Below are 23,939 nucleotides of genomic sequence, written 5' to 3' on the forward strand. Positions count from 1 at the left end.
GTATAATATAATAGTATAATATAATAGTATAATATAATAGTATAATATAATAGTATAATAAAATAATAATAAATTGTAAATGGGAAATTTGGCAAAACTGATATTAAATAAAAGTAAAATTGCTTATTAACTTTAATAACATTCAATAAGAAAAATTTTAAAAGGTTAAAATATTTATAAATGGTAAAAATAAGGCAATAATATGAAAGTAAAAATAAAACAGTAATATGAAAGTAAAAATAAGTCAATAATATGAAAGTAAAAATAAGGCAATAATATGAAAGTAAAAATAAGGCAATAATATGAAAGTAAAAATAAGACAGTAATATGAAAGTAAAAATAAGACAGTAATATGAAAGTAAAAATAAGACAGTAATATGAAAGTAAAAATAAGACAGTAATATGAAAGTAAAAATAAGACAGTAATATGAAAGTAAAAATAAGTCAATAATATGAAAGTAAAAATAAGGCAATAATATAAAAGTAAAAATAAGGCAATAATATGAAAGTAAAAATAAGGCAATAATATAAAAGTAAAAATAAGGCAATAATATAAAAGTAAAAATAAGGCAATAATATAAAAGTAAAAATAAGGCAATAATATGAAAGTAAAAATAAGACAGTAATATGAAAGTAAAAATAAGACAATAATATAAAAGTAAAAATAAGACAGTAATATGAAAGTAAAAATAAGACAGTAATATGAAAGTAAAAATAAGACAGTAATATGAAAGTAAAAATAAGACAGTAATATGAAAGTAAAAATAAGACAGTAATATGAAAGTAAAAATAAGACAGTAATATGAAAGTAAAAATAAGACAGTAATATGAAAGTAAAAATAAGACAGTAATATGAAAGTAAAAATAAGACAGTAATATGAAAGTAAAAATAAGTCAATAATATGAAAGTAAAAATAAGGCAATAATATAAAAGTAAAAATAAGGCAATAATATGAAAGTAAAAATAAGACAGTAATATGAAAGTAAAAATAAGACAGTAATATGAAAGTAAAAATAAGACAATAATATGAAAGTAAAAATAAGACAGTAATATGAAAGTAAAAATAAGACAGTAATATGAAAGTAAAAATAAGACAGTAATATGAAAGTAAAAATAATAATAAGAGTGTATAAGTCACCGGGTATAAGGTACAATAACAAGTTTTACTCTGGTGAACTTGACAGTAAATCAATAAAATTTTGGGTTTAAAAAACACAAGTAGAATAATAAAGATAAATTAGTAAAAGGGTAGTGAGGTGTAGTGAGCAATACTGTTAGGAAGGTAAACTGTGACGTGGAATGGTTACCTGGCTACTAAATAATTGTATAAGACAAGTTCTGGAATAATTATATAAATTTAAGTCCCACAAGGAACTGTGTGTGACATATGAGACAGTGAGGTAGTAGATACTATCTGTGAAGTGATAGTACAGGGAATAGTACAATAATGGAATAATAACATACACTAACGTAGTATAGTACAGTACAGAAAATAATTATAAATAAAGTAAGGCTCTATAAATATAAAAAAAACTCTATAATTATAAGTATAAATGAAAATATAAAGTTTAAGTAGTGGCTGAACAACGATGACAATTTACTGCTGTCAGATAAACAATTATAGGTTACATAACACTAACTCGTGGAAGGTGAGTACAAACTGCATTATTTATCCTGTTTCGTTAAGACCAGAGTCTTTTAGGAATTTTTGCAATTCATGTTCATTGGAGATAAAGTATTTCTTTCCTGTTGATTCCTTTATTTACAGCAATTTTTCCCTCCCTCGCAAAGCACTGATGGATTTTCCGGTCATGTTTCAGCTTTCTTAGTCTGTAGAGAAGATTTTGCCGTAATTTGGTCAGTCATTCATTCACATAAACATCATTTTTCATTGTAATGGACGCATGTAATAAATTATTTTTTTGAGAGTTACAGTTAAATTTTAGTATTACTGATTTCTTTCCAGGTTGATAGCCTATCACTTTACATTCATTTATGACATCACTTGGTATGTTGAGATGAAGATGATCGTGGATCAGTTTTAATGTGTTTTTTTTGCATGTTTCCTGAGTTATAGTTGATGGAAGATGTTTGCTATTCACTACGACTGAGTCAGACAGTTGTTGTTGGTCTAAGAGGTCTTGGAAATTGTTCATGACATCAGTAAGTTGATTGATTTACGTAAAGCTTTCGATGCAGTCGACCATGAACTGCTGTACTCCAAATTAACGCACTATGGTATCAGAGGCCACTCCCTCAACTACCTAAAATCATACCTTAGTAACAGAACTCAATATGTGTATGCAAATGATGCAAACTCTTCCACCCAACCAATCACAGTAGGAGTCCCAAAAGGAAGTGTCCTTGGACCACTCCCCTTTCTCATCTACATCAATGATCTACCGAATGCATCACAGCTACTCAAACCCATATTATTTGCAGATGACACTACATATGTCTTTTCCCACCCAAACGCAGTCATACTAGCAAACACAGTCAGTGCCGAATTGCAGAAAATGTCTGCCTGGATGATGACTAACAAACTTACCCTGAACACTGATAAAACCTATTTCATTCAGTTTGGAAACAAAGCTGCAAATGATCCAATTAACATTACGCTAAATGGATCATCAGTCACAAGACTCACAGAGGGAAAATTCCTAGGTATCCACCTTGACAGTAGCCTTAAGTTCCGGACACACATACAACAAATCACCAAGAAAATCTCCAAGACTGTAGGCATACTATCAAAGATAAGGTACTACGTTCCACAATCAGCTCTCCTGGCACTGTACCATACACTCATATACCCTCATCTTACATATGGAATATGTGCATGGGGATCAACAACATCCAATCACCTAAAACCCCTAATAACCCGGCAAAAGGCAGCAGTAAGAATGATAACAAATTCCCACTCCCGCCAGCATACTCCACCAATTTTCAAAAGTCTGAATCTGCTCACCATTAAGAACATCCATACTTATTCATGTGCCTACTACATACACAGAACAATACACACAAATATAAACCCTCCACTCAAACTTTTCTTCACCAACCTAAACAGGACACATGACCACAACACAAGACACAGATCACTTTTTGATATACCTCGTGTCTATATCACACTGTGTAAAAACTCTGTGCACATAAAGAGCCCTAAAATATGGAATTTATTACCAGAATATATTAAAGTAACCCAGTCTGAAAATCAATTTAAGACTCTTCTCAAAAGCCACTTAATCATCCTAGACTAAATGCTAAATACTTAGTACACACTTACTCACCCATGTACTCCCACATCATAACTTAACAATCGCTTTGAACCTTTTATCCATTGTTGACAGGAATGTAATTGAACCATTGTTTTCACAAAAGGCATTTTAGAATATATGAATATATCCTTTGTCTTATACAAATTTAATTCACTTATAATTAATAATCTGCTGTTTAACTATGAAATAATGACTATCCTACTGTACAATTATGATATAATCCTTAGTGTTAAGTAGTCTGTAAGCCAATAATGTTAGGTTGGCCCTCAATGCCTAGGCATAATAGAGGCTCTCTTTGCATTGCAACCCACTATTGTTGGTAGGTAAGACACATAGGCAACATTTAGGCAACTTTATTCTGAAACGTTTCGCCTACACAGTAGGCTTCTTCAGTCGACTACAGGAAGTAGGCAGGAGCAGAAGAGATGTGAAGACGATGTACTCAGACCATCACCCTTGAAGTCGTAGATTTGAGGTTGTCAGTCCCTCAGCCTGGAGATGTTCTGTTCCAAAGTCTGGAACTTACTGAAGATCAAGCGACAGTGTTGAGACTTAAATACTGTCGGCAGGAGAGGTGCAGAGTAGCAGTAGTGAGAATGTAGCCACTTAGAGGTCATGTCCCTCTCAGATCAAACAATTCTCACTTGAAAAAGTTGTCCAAGGTGTTTTCTCTTCTGTACTAAGATACCACTGTGTTGCAACACAACCCACTATTGTAAATATAAAGTCTCAATGTACTGTTTGCAAAGATATAAAATAAATAAATAAAATAAATAAATCGACTCTTTCGCTTTCACTCTTGATGTTGATGTTCAATTGTGCAACTTGATCTTTGAGGAGGTTGATGGAGTCCTCAGACTTGGTGTGGGTGTTGCTGAGTTGGTCTAGTGCGTTTTGTTTATTTTCTGAGTTGTAATTTTGTCCATGTTCTGCATGTTGTTGGTTTTTAAGTCTTTAGTTTCCAGGGTTAACATATCATTGGACTTCTTAAGCTCTTCCATTTCCCGGGTTAACTTGTTGATTTTCTAACTTTGCATCTTGATGATTGCAGCTATTTCTGGATCTTTAATGTGCAAATCCTCAAGTCCAAGGAGGGAGTTATCTTGAATGTTTGTGGCGGCGGCCATGTTTGTTATTGTTGTCAGACGAGTGTTATGGTGGTGCCGGTGGGTGGTGAGGGTTGTGTCCTGGCTGGCAGTAGGAGAAGTTTTCCTTACAGTATTGCTTCTCTCACCTGTGTTGCTAGGAGTCCTCCGTTGAATACTGGACCTTCTCTTGTTGCCCTGACCCCTGGCCATTGACTGTAGTTTCAGATGAATTGTAGATGATAGGTAGCATCAGGTGTTGGAATGTTTCCTTATGCCTGGCAGTGGGGTAAATGGCGGTAACACAAGTCTTCAGTTGGATATAAATCGTATTTTGGGTAGTTTCAGCAGCTGAATTATGTCATGATGGGTTTCCACGTATGTTAGTGCTATATGGGGTCCTTACTAGGCCATCACAGCGTTGTTAGGAACCTCAGGTGGAAGGGAAATAGGGTGTACATGCCAAAAGCCCCTAGTATGCAAAGCATTATGAGCAGGCTTAAAATTAACTTAAAATTAACTTAAAATTAACAAGCTATGAAAGGTTCAGTGGTATAAATTACAGTAAACAGTTTACAATGTATACAGACTATAGCTGACATCAATGACACACTACTATATAGAAAGTCCCTTGTTATGCTGAGCATTTCCCGCAATTTAGGTCAGTTTTGTCCCAGGATGCGACTCACATTTTTGTGAAAATTAGTGTCACTCCCCTTGTGCAGATATCCAAGAACTATCTACAAGCAGTATTAAATCAGGGAAGTGTTTTTGGGTATGCCCAAATAAGATCAATCTGTGGACTAAAATCACATTGGTATTAAAAGAGGATAACATCAAAGCTGCCTTCATAGAAAACCTGGAAGCATTCTACAACAGATGGGAAAATAAAAAGTCTGAGCTGGATGGTATCGCCCTTGGTGCTGGCAATGTAGTCAGAAACTGTAAGGCTGGAGGTGCGGCCCTGGTAGACAGTAATGGTGAAGCTGGATGTGCTGTCCTGGGAGACAGTAATGGCGAGGCTGGAGGTGCTGTCCAGGTAGTCAGTAAATGTACGCAGGAGGGAATGCATATAAATGGCCTCGAGGGAAACAGGAGCTGTAGAGGGGAAACAAGTGTAGTCAAGGACAAGATAAAACCAATATTACAAACTAGTGATACCACATGAGATAGCAAACAAGGGGACTCCACTAGGAATAGTGAGGATATACTACCAGAAACAACCGGTGAGAGCTCCATTGTTAGTACTAGTGAGGATAGGAATGAGACAGGTAAACATGCACCAACAGGGAATACAGTCACAAAAACCCAAGGCAAACAGAAACCAAGTCTGTGCACATATTATGCACTTGGTATCCGCAGGCATGGGAAATCTGGAAAAACAGATGGGACGTGCAACTTTGACCACCCTAGAAAATGCCGTGCCCATATGACAACAGGAAAATGCAAATTCCCTTCCTGTAAGCTTTTTCACGCTGAAATGTGTCCCTCTTCACTACGGGAAAGACTGTGCTATAACTTAAATTGCCGGGCACACCATCTAAAGGGAAAAAAAGATACAAAACATCCAGGCCATGGGAAAACCTGGGTAGCCACAGCCACTCAAGAGAGGTTTTTTAGTGCCAGGAAGGAAAAAAACTGGCAGGAAATGGCAGAAATCGTACGCCAAATCCAGTCATTTCTGGAGTGGAACCACAATCGATGGCCTCTACTCCAAACCAACAGATACAGATACTAGTGCCGGAAAAAAGTCCCCATCCCCAGTACCACCAATACCACCAGTTTGATGACATTCTTCTTTGCAAATATAAAGGGTCTAAAGCCAGCAACGAACAACAAAATACCTTTCATCCTTGGACTGCTTGCAGAGGCAAATGCAATGTTCGCTGCTTTCACAGAGACCAATATAAACGATCACATGGAGAACGAAATATGGATCCCAGGTTACAACCTATACAGATGCGACAGAGTGAACAGGCAAAAGGAAGGGGGGGTTGGCCTGTATATCGCAGAGTCACTTATTTGCACAGAACTGCTTAATGCCTCAAATGATGTAGTGGAAGTTTTAGCAGTAAAGATCGAGAACCAAAATCTAGTCATTGTGGTAGTCTACAAGCCTCCGGATGCAACGTCCCAGCTGTTAAAAATTGACCACTGTCTGGAAAATCTTCCAGCTCCTGCCCCCAATATCTTGCTCCTGGGGGATTTCAACTTGAGGCACCTAAAATGGAGGAATATAGCAAATAATATTGTTGCAGTGATAACACCAGGAGGCAGCTCTGACGAGAACTCACACACACACGAGCTTTTACATCTCTGCACAGAATTCAACTTAAACCAGCAAATAATAGAGCCTACTAGACTGGAGAATACACTAGACCTCATCTTCACTAACAATGATGATCTGATACGAAATGTCGCCATATCAAAAACAATATACTCAGATCACAACATAATCGAGGTTCAGACATGTATGCGCGGAGCCCCAGACCGACAATATGAGATCAGTCACGAGGGAGCCTTCACCAAATTCAACTTCAATAACACGAACATAAAGTGGAACCAAGTAAACCAAGTCCTAAACGATATAAGCTGGGAAAATAGACTAAGCAACACAGATCCCAACTTATGCCTAGAACAGATTAACTCGGTGGCACTCGATGTTTCCTCAAGGCTTATTCCCTTTAAAGGCAACAGAAAGGAATAACAGAGCGGCTAAAAGAGGCCAATATATCTGAAATGCGTAGGGAGACATTGGTCAGAGAAATAGCAAGCATCGAACTTAAGCTAAAGGAATCTTATAGGAGTCAGGAATCGCGGGAAGAAATAAAAGCCATCAGTGAAATCGAAAGAAACCCAAAGTATTTCTTTTCTTATGCCAAATAAAAGTCGAGAACAACATCCAGTATTGGACCTCTACTTAAACAAGATGGGTCCTACACAGATGACAGCAAGGAAATGAGTGAGCTACTCAAGTCTCAATATGACTCAGTTTTTAGCAAGCCGCTGACCAGACTGAGAGTCGAAGATCAAATTGAATTTTTTATGAGAGAGCCACAGAATTTGGTAAACACAAGCCTATCTGATGTTATCCTGACACCAAATGACTTCGAACTGCAAGAAGCCTCTATCACGTGCTTTTACCATCCTATGGAGAGGGAGCATGGACGCGGGGGTCGTCCCACAGTTACTAAAAACAACAGACATAGCCCCACTCCACAAAGGGGGCAGTAAAGCAATAGCAAAGAACTACAGACCGATAGCACTAACGTCCCATATCATAAAAATCTTTGAAAGGGTCCTAAGAAACAAGATCGCCACCCATCTAGAGACATCATCATTTACACAACCCAGGGCAACATGAGTTTAGAGCAGGTCGCTCCTGTCTGTTCCAACTACTGGATCACTACGACAAGGTCCTAGATGCACCAGAAGACAAAAAGAATGCAGATATAATATATACAGACTTTGCAAAAGCCTTCAGCAAGTGTGACCATGGCGTAATAGCGCACAAAATGCGTGCTAAAAGAATAACAGGAAAAGTTGGTAGATGGATCTATAATTTCCTCACAAACAGAACACAAAGAGTAGTAGTCAACAGAGTAAAGTCAGAGGCGACTACGGTAAAAAGCTCTGTTCAACAAGGCACAGTACTCGCTCCCATCTTGTTTCTCAAGCTCATGTCTGACATAGACAAGGATATCAGCAACAGCACCGTGTCTTCCTTTGCAGATGACACCCGAATCTGCATGACAGTGTCTTCCATTGCAGACACTGCAAGGCTCCAGATGGACTACAATCTTTCATTGGGTGGTCATGTCGGAGGATTTCACCTTCAAAGACCATAACATTGTATCAATCGCATCTGCTAGAAAAATTACAGGATAGATAATGTGAACCTTCAAAACTAAGGATGCCAAGCCCATGATGACACACTCTTCAGGTCGCTTGTTCTATCTAGGCTGGAATATTGCTGCACACTAACAACACCTTTTAAGGCAGGTGAAATTGCTGACCTAGAAAATGTGCAGAGAACCTTCACGGCGCGCATAACGGAGATAAAACACCTCAGTTACTGGGAGAAATGAAGTTCCTGAACCTGTACTCCCTGGAATGCAGGCGGGAAAGATACATGATTATATATACCTCGAAAATTCTAGAGGGACTATTACTGAACTTGCACACGAAAATCACTCACAACGAAAGCAAAAGACTCGGCAGACGATGCAACATCCCCCAATGAAAAGCAGGGGTGTCACTAACACGTTAGGAGACAAAACAATAAGTGTCAGGGGCCCGAGACTGTTCAACTGCCTCCCAGCATACATAAGGGGGATTACCAATAGACCCCTGGTTGTCTTCAAGCAGGCACTGGACAAGCACCTGAAGTCGGTACCTGACCAGCCGGACTGTGGCTCGAACTTTGGATTGCGTGCAGCCAGCAGTAACAAACTGGTTGATCAGGCTCTGATCCACCATGAGGCCTGGTCACAGACCGGGCCGCGGGGGCGTTGACCCCCGGAACTTTGTCCAGGTGAACTCCAAGTTAACACCAGTCCACTAACACCCAGGATGCGACCCATACCAGTCCATTAACACCCAGGATGCGACCCACACCTGTCCACTAACACCCAGGATGCGATCCACACCAGTCCACTAACACCCAGGATGAACCACACCAGTTCACTAACACCCAGGATGCGACCCACGCCTGTGCGCTAACATCCAGGATGTGACCCACACCAGTCCACTAACACCCAGGATGTGACCCACACCAATCCACTAACACCCAGGATGTGACCCACACCAGTCCACTAACACCCAGGATGTGACCCACACCAGTCCACTAACACCCAGGATGCGACCCACACCTGTCCACTAACACCCAGGATGTGACTCACACTATTCCACTAACACCCAGGATGAGACCCACACCAGTCCACTAACACCTAGGTACCCATTTTAAACTGATGGATGAGCAGGTACAGCAGGTATCTTATGGAGTTTACTTGGAGAGAGTTCCGGGGGTCAACGCCCCCGCGGCCCGGTCTGTGACCAGGCCTCATGGTGGATCAGAGCCTGATCAAACAGGCTGTTACTGCTGGCAGCACGCATTCCAACGTACTAGCCACAGACCGGTTGGTTCGGTACCGACTTTAGGTGCTTGTCCAGTGCCTGCTTGAAGACAGCCAGGGGTCTATTGGTAATACCCCTTATGTATGCTGGGAGGCAGTTGAACAGTCTCGGGCCCCTGACACTTACTGTTTTGTCTCTTAACGTGTTAGTGACACCCCTGCTTTTCATTGGGGGGATGTTGCATCGTCTGCCGAGTCTTTTGCTTTTGTTGTTAGTGATTTTCGTGTGCAAGTTCGGTACTAGTCCCTCTAGGATTTTCCAGGTGTATGTAATAACGTATCTCTTCCGCCTGTGTTCCAGGGAATACAGGTTCAGGAACTTCAAGCGCTCCCAGTAATTGAGGTGTTGTATCTCCGTTATGCGCGCCGTGAAAGTTCTCTGTACATTTTCTAGGTCAGCAATTTCACCTGCCTTGAAAGGTGCTGTTAGTGTGCAGCAATATTCCAGCCTAGATAGAACAAGCGACCTGAAAAGTGTCATCATGGGCTTGGCATCCCTAGTTTTGAAGGTTCTCATTATCCATCATGTCATTTTTCTAGCAGATGCGATTCAAACAATGTTATGGTCCTTGAAGCTCCTCCGACATGATCACTCCCAGGTCTTTGACGTTGGTTTCTCGCTCTATTTTGTGGCTGGAATTTGTTTTGTACTCTGATGAAGTTTTAATTTCCTCGTGTTTATCATATCGGAGTAATTGAAATTTCTCATCGTTGAACTTCATATTGTTTTCTGCAACCCATTGAAAGATTTGATTCATGTCTGCCTGGAGCCTTGCAGTGTCTGCAATGGAAGACACTGTCATGCGGATTCGGGTGTTATCTGCGAAGGAAGACACGGTGCTGTGGCTGACATCCTTGTCTATGTCAGAACAGAGCTTTTCACCGTAGCCGCCTCAGACTTTATCTGTTGACCACTACTCTTTGTGTTCTGTTTGTGAGGAAATTATAGATCCATCTACCAACTTTTCCTGTTATTCCTTTAGCATGCATTTTGTGCGTTATTACGCCATGGTCACACTTGTCGAAGGCTTTTGCAAAGTCTGTATATATTACATCTGCATTCTTTTTGTATTCTAGTGCAGCTAGGACCTTGTCGTAGTGATCCAGTAGCTGGGACAAACAGGAGCGACCTGCTCTAAACCCATGTTGCCCTGGGTTGTGTAACTGATGGGTTTCTAGATGGGTGGTGATCTTGCTTCTAAGGACCCTTTCAAAGATTTTTATGATATGGGATGTTAGTGCTATCGGTCTGTAGTTCTTTGCTATTGCTTTACTGCCCCCTTTGTGGAGTGGGGCTATGTCTGTTGTTTTTAGTAACTGTGTGACGACCCCCATGTCTATGCTCCCTCTGTACAGGAGGAGATTCCAACCCCGGATCACAGTGTGTGATCTGAGTGCGCAAGCGATCCAGCTACGGGACACCTGCATTTTATGTAATTTTTATTATCCTTTCTGGAGTATTTACTATGTTTCTTTGTGGTTTATATTATATCTTATGTTGTATTAGATAAACTATGATAGGTAAAAAAGCCTTAGTGTTGATATTAGAGTAATTATGAACCTTTTTATTACGGCCAGCAATAACAGCCTAGTTGATCAGGCCCAGGTCCACCATGAGGCCTTGTTACAGACCGGGCCGCGGGGGCGTTGACCCCCGGAACTCTCTCCAGGTATTCTCCAGGATACCGACTGCCTTGTCAGCACGTTTCACAGAAGGCTTTTGATTGTCTCTCCGATTGTGTAATAGCTCAGTCTACTCCGTAATGATATGGCTAACCATACTGATACCGTGAGATGAGGGCAACTGTCCAAACCCAGGTAATGGAGTTCTGAGACTCTATGACCGCGGGTTCAATCCCGGCCGGGGGTATGGCCAGGTAAGACACATAAGACACTCACATAACTTTCCAGGTGACATACCTGGTCAGGAGACAAGAGCTCTCGCTTCACACGGTAAGGGTCCGGGTTCGATTCCTAGCAGAGGGGCGGAAATATCGGACGAGTTTCCTTACACTGGTTGTCCATGTTCACTCATCAGTAAAATGGGTACCTGGGTGTGAGTGGACTGGGACAAAACTGACCTAATTTGCGGGAAATGCTTTGCATAACAGGCGGCTTTCTATATAGTAGTATGCCATTGATGGCAGCTATGGTCTCTATACCTTGTACATGTATTGGTAGTAAATAAAGAATTATTATTATTATAGGTCATCAGGGGAAGTGTTAAACCTGGTTATAATCGCTCTATCATAGCCCCGTGGGACACTGCTAACCCAACGACGGATACTCCAGGCTGCGACTGCAGGCGTTCTAAGCTGTCATCATTAAATGCTTTTCAAGGCCAACAATGATGTTTAATGCAATTTATCTAGGTAATTACCTCACGGTTCATTAGCTTCAAATTATAGACCAATCAGCCGAATCTTAATAAGAGTAGGCTCAGAATGAGCACAAGTTGGGAGCTCCAAGTAATTAAATTTATCAGCAGGAGCATACAAGTTAAATATGTTGAGAGCAGAGTTCCCTATATAAATCCTAACACCGTGATATTGTAACCCAGACCGATAGCACTAACATCACATAAAAATCTTTGAGAGGGTTCTAAGAAGCAAGTTCGCCAACCACCTAGATACCCATCAGTTACACAACCCAGGGCAACACGGGTTTAAAGCAGGTCGCTACTGCCTGTGTCAGCAACTGGACCACTATGACAAGGTCCTGGATGCTGTAGAGGATAAACAAAATACAGATGTAGTATACACAGACTTTGCAAAAGCTTTCGACAAGTGTGACCATGGTGTAATAGCACACAAAATGCGGGATAAAGGAATAACGGGAAAAGTTGGTAGATGGATCTATAACTTCCTGACAAATAGAACACAAAGAGTAATAGTAAACAGTGTAAAGTCCCAGGCAGCTACGATGAAAAAAAACTTTGTTCCACAAGGCACAGTACTCGCTCCCATTCTATTCTTCATCCTCATTTCTGACATAGACAGAGATGTAAGTCATAGCTCCGTGTCTTCCTTTGCGGATGACACCCGGATCACCATGGCAGTGACCTCCATCGAAGACACTGCGAGACTCCAAGCGGACATCAACCAAATCTTCGAATGGGCCACTCAAAACAATACGAAGTTCAACGAAGAGAAATTTCAACTACTCAGATATGGAAAACTTGAAAAAAATAAAAAAAGTATCAGGGTATACCACAAATTCTAAACATATAATGGAGCGGAAAAGTAATGTGAAGGACCTGGGAGTGATAATGTCAGAGGACCTTGCCATCAAAGACCACAACAATGTATCTACCTCATCTGCTAGGAAATTGGTAGGAAGGATAATGAGAACCTTCAAAACTAGGGACGCAAAGCCCATGATGATTCTCTTCAAATCGTTTGTGCTCTCTAGGCTGGAATACTGCTGTACACTAACGGCCCCCTTGAAGGCTGGCGACATTGCAGACCTGGAGAGTGTACAAAGAACTCTCACGGCACATATAAGCACGATAAGGCACCTAAATTACTGGGAACGGTTAAAGGTCTTTGATCTGTATTCCCTGGAACACAGGCGAGAGAGATACATGATAATATACACTTGGAAGGTCTTGGAGGGATTGGTACCAAACCTGCACACGAAAATCACTCCCTATGAAAGCAAAAGACTCGGCAGGAGATGCAACATTCCCCTATTGAAAAGCAGGGGCGCCACGAATACACCGAGAGACAACACAACAAGTGTCCGGGGCTAAAGACTGTTCAACTGCCTCCCAGCATACATAAGGGGGGTTACCAATAGACCCCTGGCTGTCTTCAAGAAGGCACTGGACAGGCACCTAAAGTCAGTACCTGACCAACCGTGCTGTGGTTCAAACGTCAGCTTGTGTGCGGCCAGCAGTAACAGCCTGGTTGATCAGACCCTGATCCACCATGAGGCCTGGTCTCAGACCTAGCTGCGGGGGCGTTGACCCCCGAAACCCTCTCCAGGTAAACTCCAGGTAAACCATAGCTGACATCAATGACATGCTACTATATAGAAAGTCGCTTGTTATGCTGAGCATTTCTCGCAAATTAGGTCAGTTTTGTCCCAGGATGTGACCCACACCAGATCACTAACACCCAGGATGTGACCCACACCAGTCCAATAACATTCAGGATGTGACCCACACCAGTCCACTAACACCCAGAATGTGGCCCACACCAGTCCACTAACACTCAGGATGCGACCGACACCAGTCTACTAACACCCAGGATGCGACCCACACCAGTCTACTAACACCCAGGATGCGACCCAAAACAGTGCACTAACACTCAGGATGCCACCCACACCAGTCCACTAACACCCAGGATGTGACCCACACCAGTCCACTAACACTCAGGAGGCGACCCACAGCAGTCTACTAACACCCATGATGTGACCCAAAACTGTGCACTAACACCCAGGATGCCACCCACACCAGTCCACTAACACTCAGGATGCGACCCACAGCAGTCTACTAACACCCAGGATGTGACCCAAAACAGTGCACTAACACCCAGGATGCCACCCACACCAGTCCACTAACACCCAGGATGCGACTCACAGCAGTCTACTAACACCCAGGATGCCACCCACACCAGTCCGCTAACACCCAGGATGCGACCCACACCAGTCCACTAACACCCAGGATGCCATCCACACCAGTCCACTAACACCCAGGATGCCACCCAGACCAGTCCACTAACACCCTATGGCACTGTGTATATGTGTCTCATTCATCAAGGCTGACATAGTTGATAACAAGTATTAAAAACCTCTCCAATTAAAAGTCTGAAGGATCTTTAGAAAGCCATAGAATTAGAGAAAATATAATTGAAGTATATAAATTGAAAACAGTAATAAACAAAGGGGATCTACATAGAATTCTGAAAATATCTAAACAGTATAGGACTCGCAGCAGTGGATTCAAGTTGAAGAAATATAGATTGAAAACTGATAATTGGAAGTATTGGTTTAGCAATAAAGTTGCAGATAAGTGCAACAAACTCCCAAGTAACGTCATTGAAGGTAGTACCTTAAAAAACTTTAAAAAATGGGTTGAATGGGTTAATGGGTGTGAGTGGGTGGGTGTGAGTCAGACGTTAATAACAGGACCCAATAGACTTGTAGTGTTTCTTCGTTCTTATTTTCTTATATATATTTATACTTTTCCTGATCTATCCTCTTCAAAATTATATTTGTTATTCTCTTGGTAACTGTATATTAACAAATAATGTGTAAATAAGTTTATCAACAGTAACAAAACTACATATACTGGTAGCTTATACAAGACTGCGCACACAAATAATTTTTTCTAGGGTGGATATGCTGCCTAGGATGCTGCGAGTCTATTAACACATTCAGTCATAACTATTTAGATAACTATAGTGTATTAGGATGACTGCGAGTGTTGTACAGAATATTTTATTTCTCAAAAAAAAAGTGTTCCAACTATTACAATACATAAAATCTGACAAACTCAACATTCAGAAACTTTAGCTCATAAGAAGCTTTTCAGTCGAATGAAGTGAAATTGCTCCAGGTGAGTCAAAGAAATTCCAACCTATACACATGTGCATATATATCTGTGGTTATTATATACCCTGTGTGATATATATCATTCAGTGATGGTTACCCATAGTTGGTTCTATACATGATCGTTCCCCGGCCTAGTCCAAGACCAGCCTCTCCGTGGGCACCACAGTCTGCTTGGCAAGAAATTTCTTTTAGGAGGTAATCGTCGTAGTAAAGTGTCTTAGGTAAGTGTCATGAGAATAATAAGGGTGCATTTGTAAGTGTGTCATGAGAATAAGGGTGCATTTGTAAGTGTGTCATGAGAATAAGGGTGCATTTGTAAGTGTGTCATGAGAATAAGGGTGCATTTGTAAGTGTGTCATGAGAATAAGGGTGCATTTGTAAGTGTGTCATGAGAATAAGGGTGCATTTGTAAGTGTGTCATGAGAATAAGGGTGCGATGGTAAGTGTGTCATGAGAATAATATCCCCAGTCAATGTAACTAATTCATCTACTATTTAACTCTACAGGTGCTGCGTGCCAACGCTAAGGGCATATACCTGCCACTCTGGGGCATCTGTCTGGGCATGATAATGGTCACCTACCTGTCAACTAACAATAATTACTGGTATATCCCGTGCCATGCCAACAACGTCGCCAGCAGTCTGGATCTGCAGGACGGTACGAGGGAAGTCTACACAAACGAGGCTTCTTAAAGAAAAAAGATATTGATAAAAAAACTACACTGCTCTTCCCTGGAATAATTCTGATGTCTTCCTCTCCCACTACATTGTAAAATGCTCCAAACTTCAGAACACACGCGACTTAACCTCATTCTTCTTTTTCTTCTTCTCCCTCTTCCCCTTTCCTCTTTCCTTTTTCTCCTTTGGGTTGTCTTTCTTCTGCCCTATGTATTTGTTCCTTCTTTATTTATTCATTTATTTTCCCCCCTCTGTGTTCTTGCTTTTACCATCTGTGGGCACCTAGCTCCCTTGTGGGCACCTAGCTCAATTGTGGGCACCTAGCTCCCTTGTGGGCACCTAGCTCCCTTGTGGGCACCTAGCTCCCTTGGGGGCACCTAGCTCCCTTGTGGGCACCTAGCTCCATTGTGGGCACCTAGCTCCCATGTGGGCACTCAGCTCCCTTGTGGGCACTTAGCTCCCTTGTTGGCACCTAGCTCCCTTGTGGGCACTTAGCTCCCTTGTGGGCACCTAGCTCCCTTGTGGGCACCTAGCTTCCTTGTGGGCACCTAGCTCCCTTGTGGGCACCTAGATCCCTTGTGGGCACCTAGCTCCCTTGTGGGCACCTAGCTCCCTTGTGGGCACCTAGCTCTCTTGTGGGCACCTAGCTTCCTTGTGGGCACCAAGCTCCCTTGTGGGCACCTAGCTCCATTGTTGGCACCTAGCTCCTTTGTGGGCACCTAGATCCCTTGTGGGCACCTAGCTCCCTTGTAGGCACCCAGGTTCCTTGTGGGCACCTAGCTCCCTTGTTGGCACCTAGCTCCCTTGTGGGCACCTAGCTCCCTTGTGGGCACCTAGCTCCCTTGTGGGCACCTAGCTCCCTTGTGGGCACTTAGCTCCCTTGTGGGCACCTAGCTCCCTTGTGGGCACCTAGCTCCCTTGTGGGCACCTAGATTCCTTGTGGGCACCTAGCTCCCTTGTGGGCACCTAGCTCCCTTGTGGGCACCTAGCTCTCTTGTGGGCACCTAGCTTCCTTGTGGGCACCTAGCTCCCTTGTGGGCACCTAGCTCCATTGTTGGCACCTAGCTCCTTTGTGGGCACCTAGATCCCTTGTGGGCACCTAGCTCCCTTGTAGGCACCCAGGTTCCTTGTGGGCACCTAGCTCCCTTGTTGGCACCTAGCTCCCTTGTGGGCACCTAGCTCCCATGTGGACACCTAGCTCCCTTGTGGGCACCTAGATCCCTTGTGGGCACCTAGCTCCCTTGTGGGCACCTAGATCCCTTGTGGGCACCTAGCTCCCTTGGGGGCACCTAGCTCCCTTGTGGGCACCTAGCTCCATTGTGGGCACCTAGCTCCCATGTGGGCACTCAGCTCCCTTGTGGGCACTTAGCTCCCTTGTTGGCACCTAGCTCCCTTGTGGGCACTTAGCTCCCTTGTGGGCACCTAGCTCCCTTGTGGGCACCTAGCTCCCTTGTGGGCACCTAGCTCCCTTGTGGGCACCTAGATCCCTTGTGGGCACCTAGCTCCCTTGTGGGCACCTAGCTCCCTGGTGGGCACCTATCTCTCTTGTGGGCACCTAGCTTCCTTGTGGGCACCTAGCTCCCTTGTGGGCACCTAGCTCCATTGTTGGCACCTAGCTCCTTTGTGGGCACCTAGATCCCTTGTGGGCACCTAGCTCCCTTGTAGGCACCCAGGTTCCTTGTGGGCACCTAGCTCCCTTGTTGGCACCTAGCTCCCTTGTGGACACCTAGCTCCCATGTGGGCACTCAGCTCCCTTGTGGGCACCTAGATCCCTTGTGGGCACCCAGCTCCCTTGTGGGCACCCAACTTCCTTGTGGACACCTAGCTTCCTTGTGGGCACCCAGCTCCCTTGTGGGCTCCCAGCTCCTTTATGGGCACCCAGCTCCCTTGTGGGCACCTAGCTCCCTTGTGGGCACCCAGCTCCCTTGTGGGCACCTAGCTCCCTTGTGGGCACCCAGATCCCTTGTGGGCACCCAGCTTCCTTGTGGGCACCCAGCTTCCTTGTGGGCACCTAGCTTCCTTGTGGGCACCCAGCTTCCTTGTGGACACCCAGCTCCCTTGTGGGCACCTAGCTTTCTTGTGGGCACCCAGCTTCCTTGTGGGAACCCATCTTCCTTGTGGGCACCCAGCTTCCTTGTGAGTACCTAGCTTCCTTGTGGGCACCTAGCTTCCTTGTGGGTACCCAGCTTCCTTGTGCGCACCTAGCTTCATCGTGGGCACCTAGCTTCCTTGTGGACACCCAGGTTCCTTGTGGGCACCCAGGTTCCTTGTGAGCACCCAGGCTCCTTGTGGGCACCCAGGTTCCTTGTGGGCACCCATCTTCCTTGTGGGCACCCAGGTTCCTTTTGGGCAGCCAGGTTCCTTGTGGGCACCTAGCTTCCTTGTGGGCACCCAGCTTCCTTGTGAGCACTTAGCTTCCTTGTGGGCACCTAGCTTCCTTGTGGGCACCCAGCTTCCTTGTGGGCACCTAGCTTCCTTGTGGGCACCTAGCTTCCTTGTGGGCACCCAGCTTCCTTGTGGGCACGCAACTTCCTTGTGGGCAAATAGCTTCTTTGTGGGCACCTAGCTTCTTTGTGGGCACCTAGCTTCCTTGTGGGCACCTAGCTTCCTTGTGGGCACCCAGGTTCCTTGTGGACACCCAGCTTCCTTGTGGGCACCCAGGTTCCTTGTGGGCACCCAGGTTCCTTGTGGGCACCCAGGTTCCTTGTGGGCACCCAAGTTTTTTGTGGGCACCCAGGTTCTTTGTGGGCACCCAGGTTCCTTGTGGGCACCCAACTTCTTTGTGAGCACCCAGCTTCCTTGTGGGCACCCAGCTTCCTTGTGAGCACCCAGGTTCCTTGTGGGCACCCAGGTTCCTTGTGGGCACCCAGGTTTCTTGTGGGTACCCAGGTTCCTTGTGGGCACCCAGGTTCCTTGTGGGCAGCCAGCTTCCTTGTGGGCACCCAGCTTCCTTGTCGGCACCTAGCTTCCTTGTGGGCACCCAGCTTCTTTGTGGGCACCCAGCTTCCTTGTGGGCACCCAGCTTCTTTGTGGGCACCTAGCTTCCTTGTGGGCACCCAGCTTCCTTGTGGGCACCCAGCTTCCTTGTGGGCACCTAGCTTCCTTGCAGTACTTCTCTTTCTTAGTATTTGACTGGCTCCTCCTCCTCCTTACTACCTCCCCACTACTACTACCACCTTCTACCTCCACTACTACTACTACTACTACTACTACTACTACTACCACCATCTCCTGCCTATTTATACCCTTCCCTTTCTCCTTTTCGTTAGTGTGACTTCATAAATGGTCTAAGTCGGACCGAAACGTCGTCATAAGCTCCTCTCTTCTATGTGCGGGTTATTTGTGTATCGTTCCAGTCACGGTATTGTGCCTTTTCTCGTTATTTCTGATTAACTAATCTTTTCCTTGTGGTTGTTGTTTTTGTTTTTGATTCGATAGTAGTCTCCCAGCGCGGGTCTTTTCCAGATGGTGACCCATCCTTTTCTAGGGAGTGTCTGAGACGTATGTCTCCCATGGGAGGAGGTACAAGTACCTCCTCATCTTCTGGGACCAACTGTCCCCAGGCCTAGCCCCATTCCCAGCCCTCACGGGGATCGTAAGGAGAAGCTAGGCCTCTGGTCATGCGGTGAATAACCCATAGGAGCATCTAACTGTCAATTTACAGACGGCGGCTCGAACCCCTCGACCACCCATCTGTTTTTTTATCGATAGATATTTATTACAACTTAAACTGAATTCATAGGCGATGCAGCCTTGCACGGTGTAAGAATAAATATACTGTTAAAGCTCCTGGGCCGAGGGAAGGAGTTCAGTTGGGTTACATATGGTGCCTCTGACGGACTGTAATTCATTATTACCTGTGTTAGAGGCCTTGGTTACCTAGCCTAGACGGTAGAGAGTTGAACAGTTAATTTATGAACCGCAGTTCGAGCCAACAGTCCACATTTCTGTTTATATCTTTCTTTCAACACACCGGCCGTATCCCACCGAGGCGGGGTGGCCCAAAAGGAAAAACGAAAGTTTCTCCTTTTACATTTAGTAATATATACAGGAGAAGAGGTTACTAGCCCCTCGCTCCCGGCATTTTAGTCGCCTCTTACAACACTCATGGCTTACGGAGGAAGAATTCTGTTCCACTTCCCCATGGAGGTAAGAGGAAATAAACAAGAACAAGAACTAGAAAGAAAATAGAAGAAAACCCAGAGGGGTGTGTATATATATGTTTGTACATGTATGTGTAGTGTGACCTAAGTGTAAGTAGAAGTAGCAAGACGTATCTGAAATCTTGCATGTTTATGAGACAGAAAAAAGGACACCAGCAATCCTACCATCATGTAAAACAATTACAGGTTTCCGTTTAATACTCACTTGGCAGGACGGTAGTACCTCGCTGTTTATATATATATAAATATATATATATATATATATATATATATATATATATATATATATATATATATATATATATATATATATATATATATATATGCAGTAAGATCACAGTAAACAGGCGATTTCAGAATATGCAAAACAACCACTGTGAAAAAATAGAGAAATTCCAAGCGCCTTCGTGACTACTCACGTTATCAAGGAACTATGAAAGTAAAGCATCAAAGGAAGGTATACAAAGGGGTAGCCCATACCCCACTATCAGATCCCACAACAATTAAACACTTGACGCGTGACTCATAAGAAAGCAGGCCCACCGGCCCAACTAGACAGGTCCTTCACACAACCCACCAACAAACTATTCTACCCAAGAAATAAGAAATTTTAAAAATTATTATTTGTCCAGTGTATTATTAAATTCTTCCCAAATTCTATTAAATATAAATGGATCTAATTTATATAAACCAAAGGAAATATTCATATTGTCAAAACTGCTTTTTATGAAACAAGATTCAATTATATTCCTGTCGACCATGGACTTGCTTGATACTACTTTCTCAACTTTTTGAAAATCAATTGGATGGTTAAAATCTCTTACATGAATAAATAGAGCATTGGAATCTTGTCCAGTTCTAATGCTTTATTTATGTTGTTTTAATCTTAGTTCGAGATTTTTACCAGTTTGACCGTAATAAACTTTATCGCAAATTTTACAAAGAATCTTATAGACACATCCATCAGCATTTTAGGGGGAATTCTTTATCAAAAGTTTTTTACTGTATCAAGATTTTTGAATACAACTTTAATATTAAAAGCCTTAAGAAGAGAAGGCATATCAACCAGGCATAATACACTGGACAAATAATAATTTTTAAAATTTCTTATTTCTTGGGTAGAATAGTTTGTTGGTGGGTTGTGTGAAGGACCTGTCTAATTGGGCCGGCGGGCCTGCTTTCTTATGAGTCGGGCGTCAGGTGTTTAATTGTTATGGGATCTGATAGTGAGGTGTTGGCTAGACCAGTTATATACCTTCCTTTGATGCTTTACTTTCATAGTTCTTTGATAATGTGAGTAGTCACGAAAGCGCTTGGAATTTCTCTATTCTTTCACAGTGGTTGTTTTTCATTTATATATATATATATATACATACATATATATATATATATATATATATATATATATATATATATATATATATATATATATATATATATATATATATATATATATATATATATATATATATATATGTCGTGCCGAATAGGCAGAACTTGCGATCTTGGCTTAAATAGCAACGTTCATCTTGCCATATAGGACAAGTGAAAATTTGTGTATGCAATAATTTCGCCAAAATCATTCTGAACCTTACGAAAAAAATATATTTCACTGTGTTTGTTTAGTATTAAATTATTGTAAACAAATCTAAAATATATATAGTTGGGTTAGGCTAAAATAAATTGTTCTTATTATAATAAGGTTAGGTAAGTTTTCTAAGATTCTTTTGGTGCAAAATTAAAATTTTTTACATTAACATTAATGAAAAAAATATATCTTTAATCGCATAAGAGAAAATTTTAGAAAAGACTTAATTTTAAATGAGTTCTTGCTAATTGACCAATTTTACATATTCGGCACGACATATATATAGTATTGTAACCACGAACGAGTGGTATTGATCAATAACAACACTGCGCAGGCCAAGGATTCGAACCCATGTTGTACTTGCCTGCCTCATGATAAGCGAAAACCACATGACGCTTTATGCCACATTACCACCCAACCCAACAAGAATGGCGCAGCCAGCACAGCCCAACACCTAGCTGCGTGCTGGCTGCGTCATTCTTGTAGGGTTGGGTGGTCCTGTGGTTTAAATCGTCATGTGGTTCTCGCTTACCATGAGGCAGGCAAGTACAACATAGGTTCGAATCCTTGGCTAGCGCAGTGTTGTTATTGATATATATATATATATATATATATATATATATATATATATATATATATCTTCTTTTCTTTCTTTCAACACACCGGCTGTATCCTACCGAGGCGGGGTGGCCCAAAAAGAAAAACGAAAGTTTCTCCTTTTACATCTAGTAATATATACAGGAGAAGAGGTTACTAGCCTCTTCCTCCCGGCATTTTAGTCGCCTCTTACAACACGCATGGCTTACGGAGGAAAAATTCTGTTTCACTTCCTCATGGAGGTAAGAGGAAATAAACAAGAACAAGAACTAGAAAGAAAATAGAAGAAAACCCAGAGGGGTGTGTATATATATGTTTGTACATGTATGTGTAGTGTGACCTAAGTGTAAGCAGAAGTAGCAAGACGTACCTGAAATCTTGCATGTGTACGAGAGAGAAAAAAAAAAAAGACACAAGCAATCCTACCATCGTGTAAAACAATTACAGGCTTTCTTTTTACACTCATTTGGCAGGACGGTAGTACCTCCCTGGGCGGTTGCTGTCTACCAACCTACTACCTAGGATATATATATATATATACATCTATATATATATATATATATATATATATATATATATATATATATATATATATATATATATATATATATATATATATATATACATCTATATATATTTCACTTTGAACAGGTTACCTGGACTCGAGGATGTTCTCCCAGATGCCAGCCACCTCTATTACCTATCTTGCAACTCTCAACGTAACCGCCAACTTCCACAAGATGTGTCTCACACTGCAGGTACGTCGCAGTTTACAGGGTAGGTGCATCACATGTGCGTTAACCACTGGCATATCAAACAGGTATGTCACATGATAGATACGTCTCACCACTCGGCATAATGCCATGACGAAAATCAAAGGCCTACCTTACAGAGGAGCTTTTTTCGCCACTGCATTATACCGGGTAGCAGCCGTTAGCATGACGTCACAGCCTGCCACCACACTCCACAGTAACTTCTCAGTGCTCACGTGGCTGCCGTGGTGAGAGAAAGTGTTGCACTTTTGTCTCTCATCCGCCCCATCTTTTGTCCAGTGTTTCCTTCGGTTTTGGGGCTATACATGTTTGATAATGTGTAAAAGGAAGTCTTTAACACTGAAACTATAGCTCATATCATAGAACTTCACAAAGCTGGGCACCAGACGAAAGAAACAGTGGAGAATGTTGGTGTGTGTGAGCGTTCAGTGAGGAACTGGATGCAGTGTTTCAAGACTGGTGGTGGTGTTGAGTTACCGTCTGCCAGACCTCGGCCTGACCCCTCAAAGAAGACATCTGTTTGTACCTTAACTGTGTTAAAGGAGCAGTTAGAAAGTACACGTAAGACAACTGCTAGAAGATTGAGAGAAAAGAACCAACATCTTCTCTCAGAGGTGTCTAAGAACTGTTAACAGACGTGTGTCAGAATTGGGCTACAGTAGTCACCGCCAGGTTAAGAAACCGATATTCTCCAGTCCACAGATCAAATGTAGGCTGAATTATGCAAAGAAATATCTTCACTGGAATCCTCAACAGTGGTCTGAAATACTTTGGAGTGATGAAGCAACCTTCACCGTCACCAGTAACCATGGGGGACATGTGTACCGGCTAAAGGTAGTGTCCACGCTGCACCTGTGGGACAACCAAACACCCAGACTCGCTCATGGTTTGAGGGTGTTTCAGTGCTCAGAGTGTTGGTGAACTCATTGTGTTTCCCCAAAACCAGTATGTGAACCAGTATAATTACCTGGAGTTATCGTGTGACAATTTACCTGAGACGTTTGACAAATGTGGGGGCTACGGTTTTTATGCAAGATGGTGCACTGTGTCATACCGCCAAATCTGTAGTTCAGTGGCTTAAGGACTGTG

General features: G+C 42.7%; 1 protein-coding gene across 2 annotated transcripts in view; it reads left to right on the forward strand.

The window, feature by feature from the left end:
* Window positions 1-23,939, forward strand: part of LOC128699024 (gamma-glutamyl hydrolase) — a 137,282-nt gene that overhangs the window by 79,211 nt on the left and 34,132 nt on the right. For both annotated transcript variants that reach the window (XM_070090251.1, XM_070090250.1), the window contains 2 exons: window positions 15,559-15,709; window positions 22,729-22,835. In XM_070090251.1, the coding sequence (XP_069946352.1) occupies window positions 15,559-15,709; window positions 22,729-22,835 (258 nt within the window). The remainder of the gene's footprint in view (window positions 1-15,558; window positions 15,710-22,728; window positions 22,836-23,939) is intronic.

Source organism: Cherax quadricarinatus, chromosome 31, assembly GCF_038502225.1.
Source record: "Cherax quadricarinatus isolate ZL_2023a chromosome 31, ASM3850222v1, whole genome shotgun sequence".
NCBI lineage: Eukaryota > Metazoa > Arthropoda > Malacostraca > Decapoda > Parastacidae > Cherax > Cherax quadricarinatus.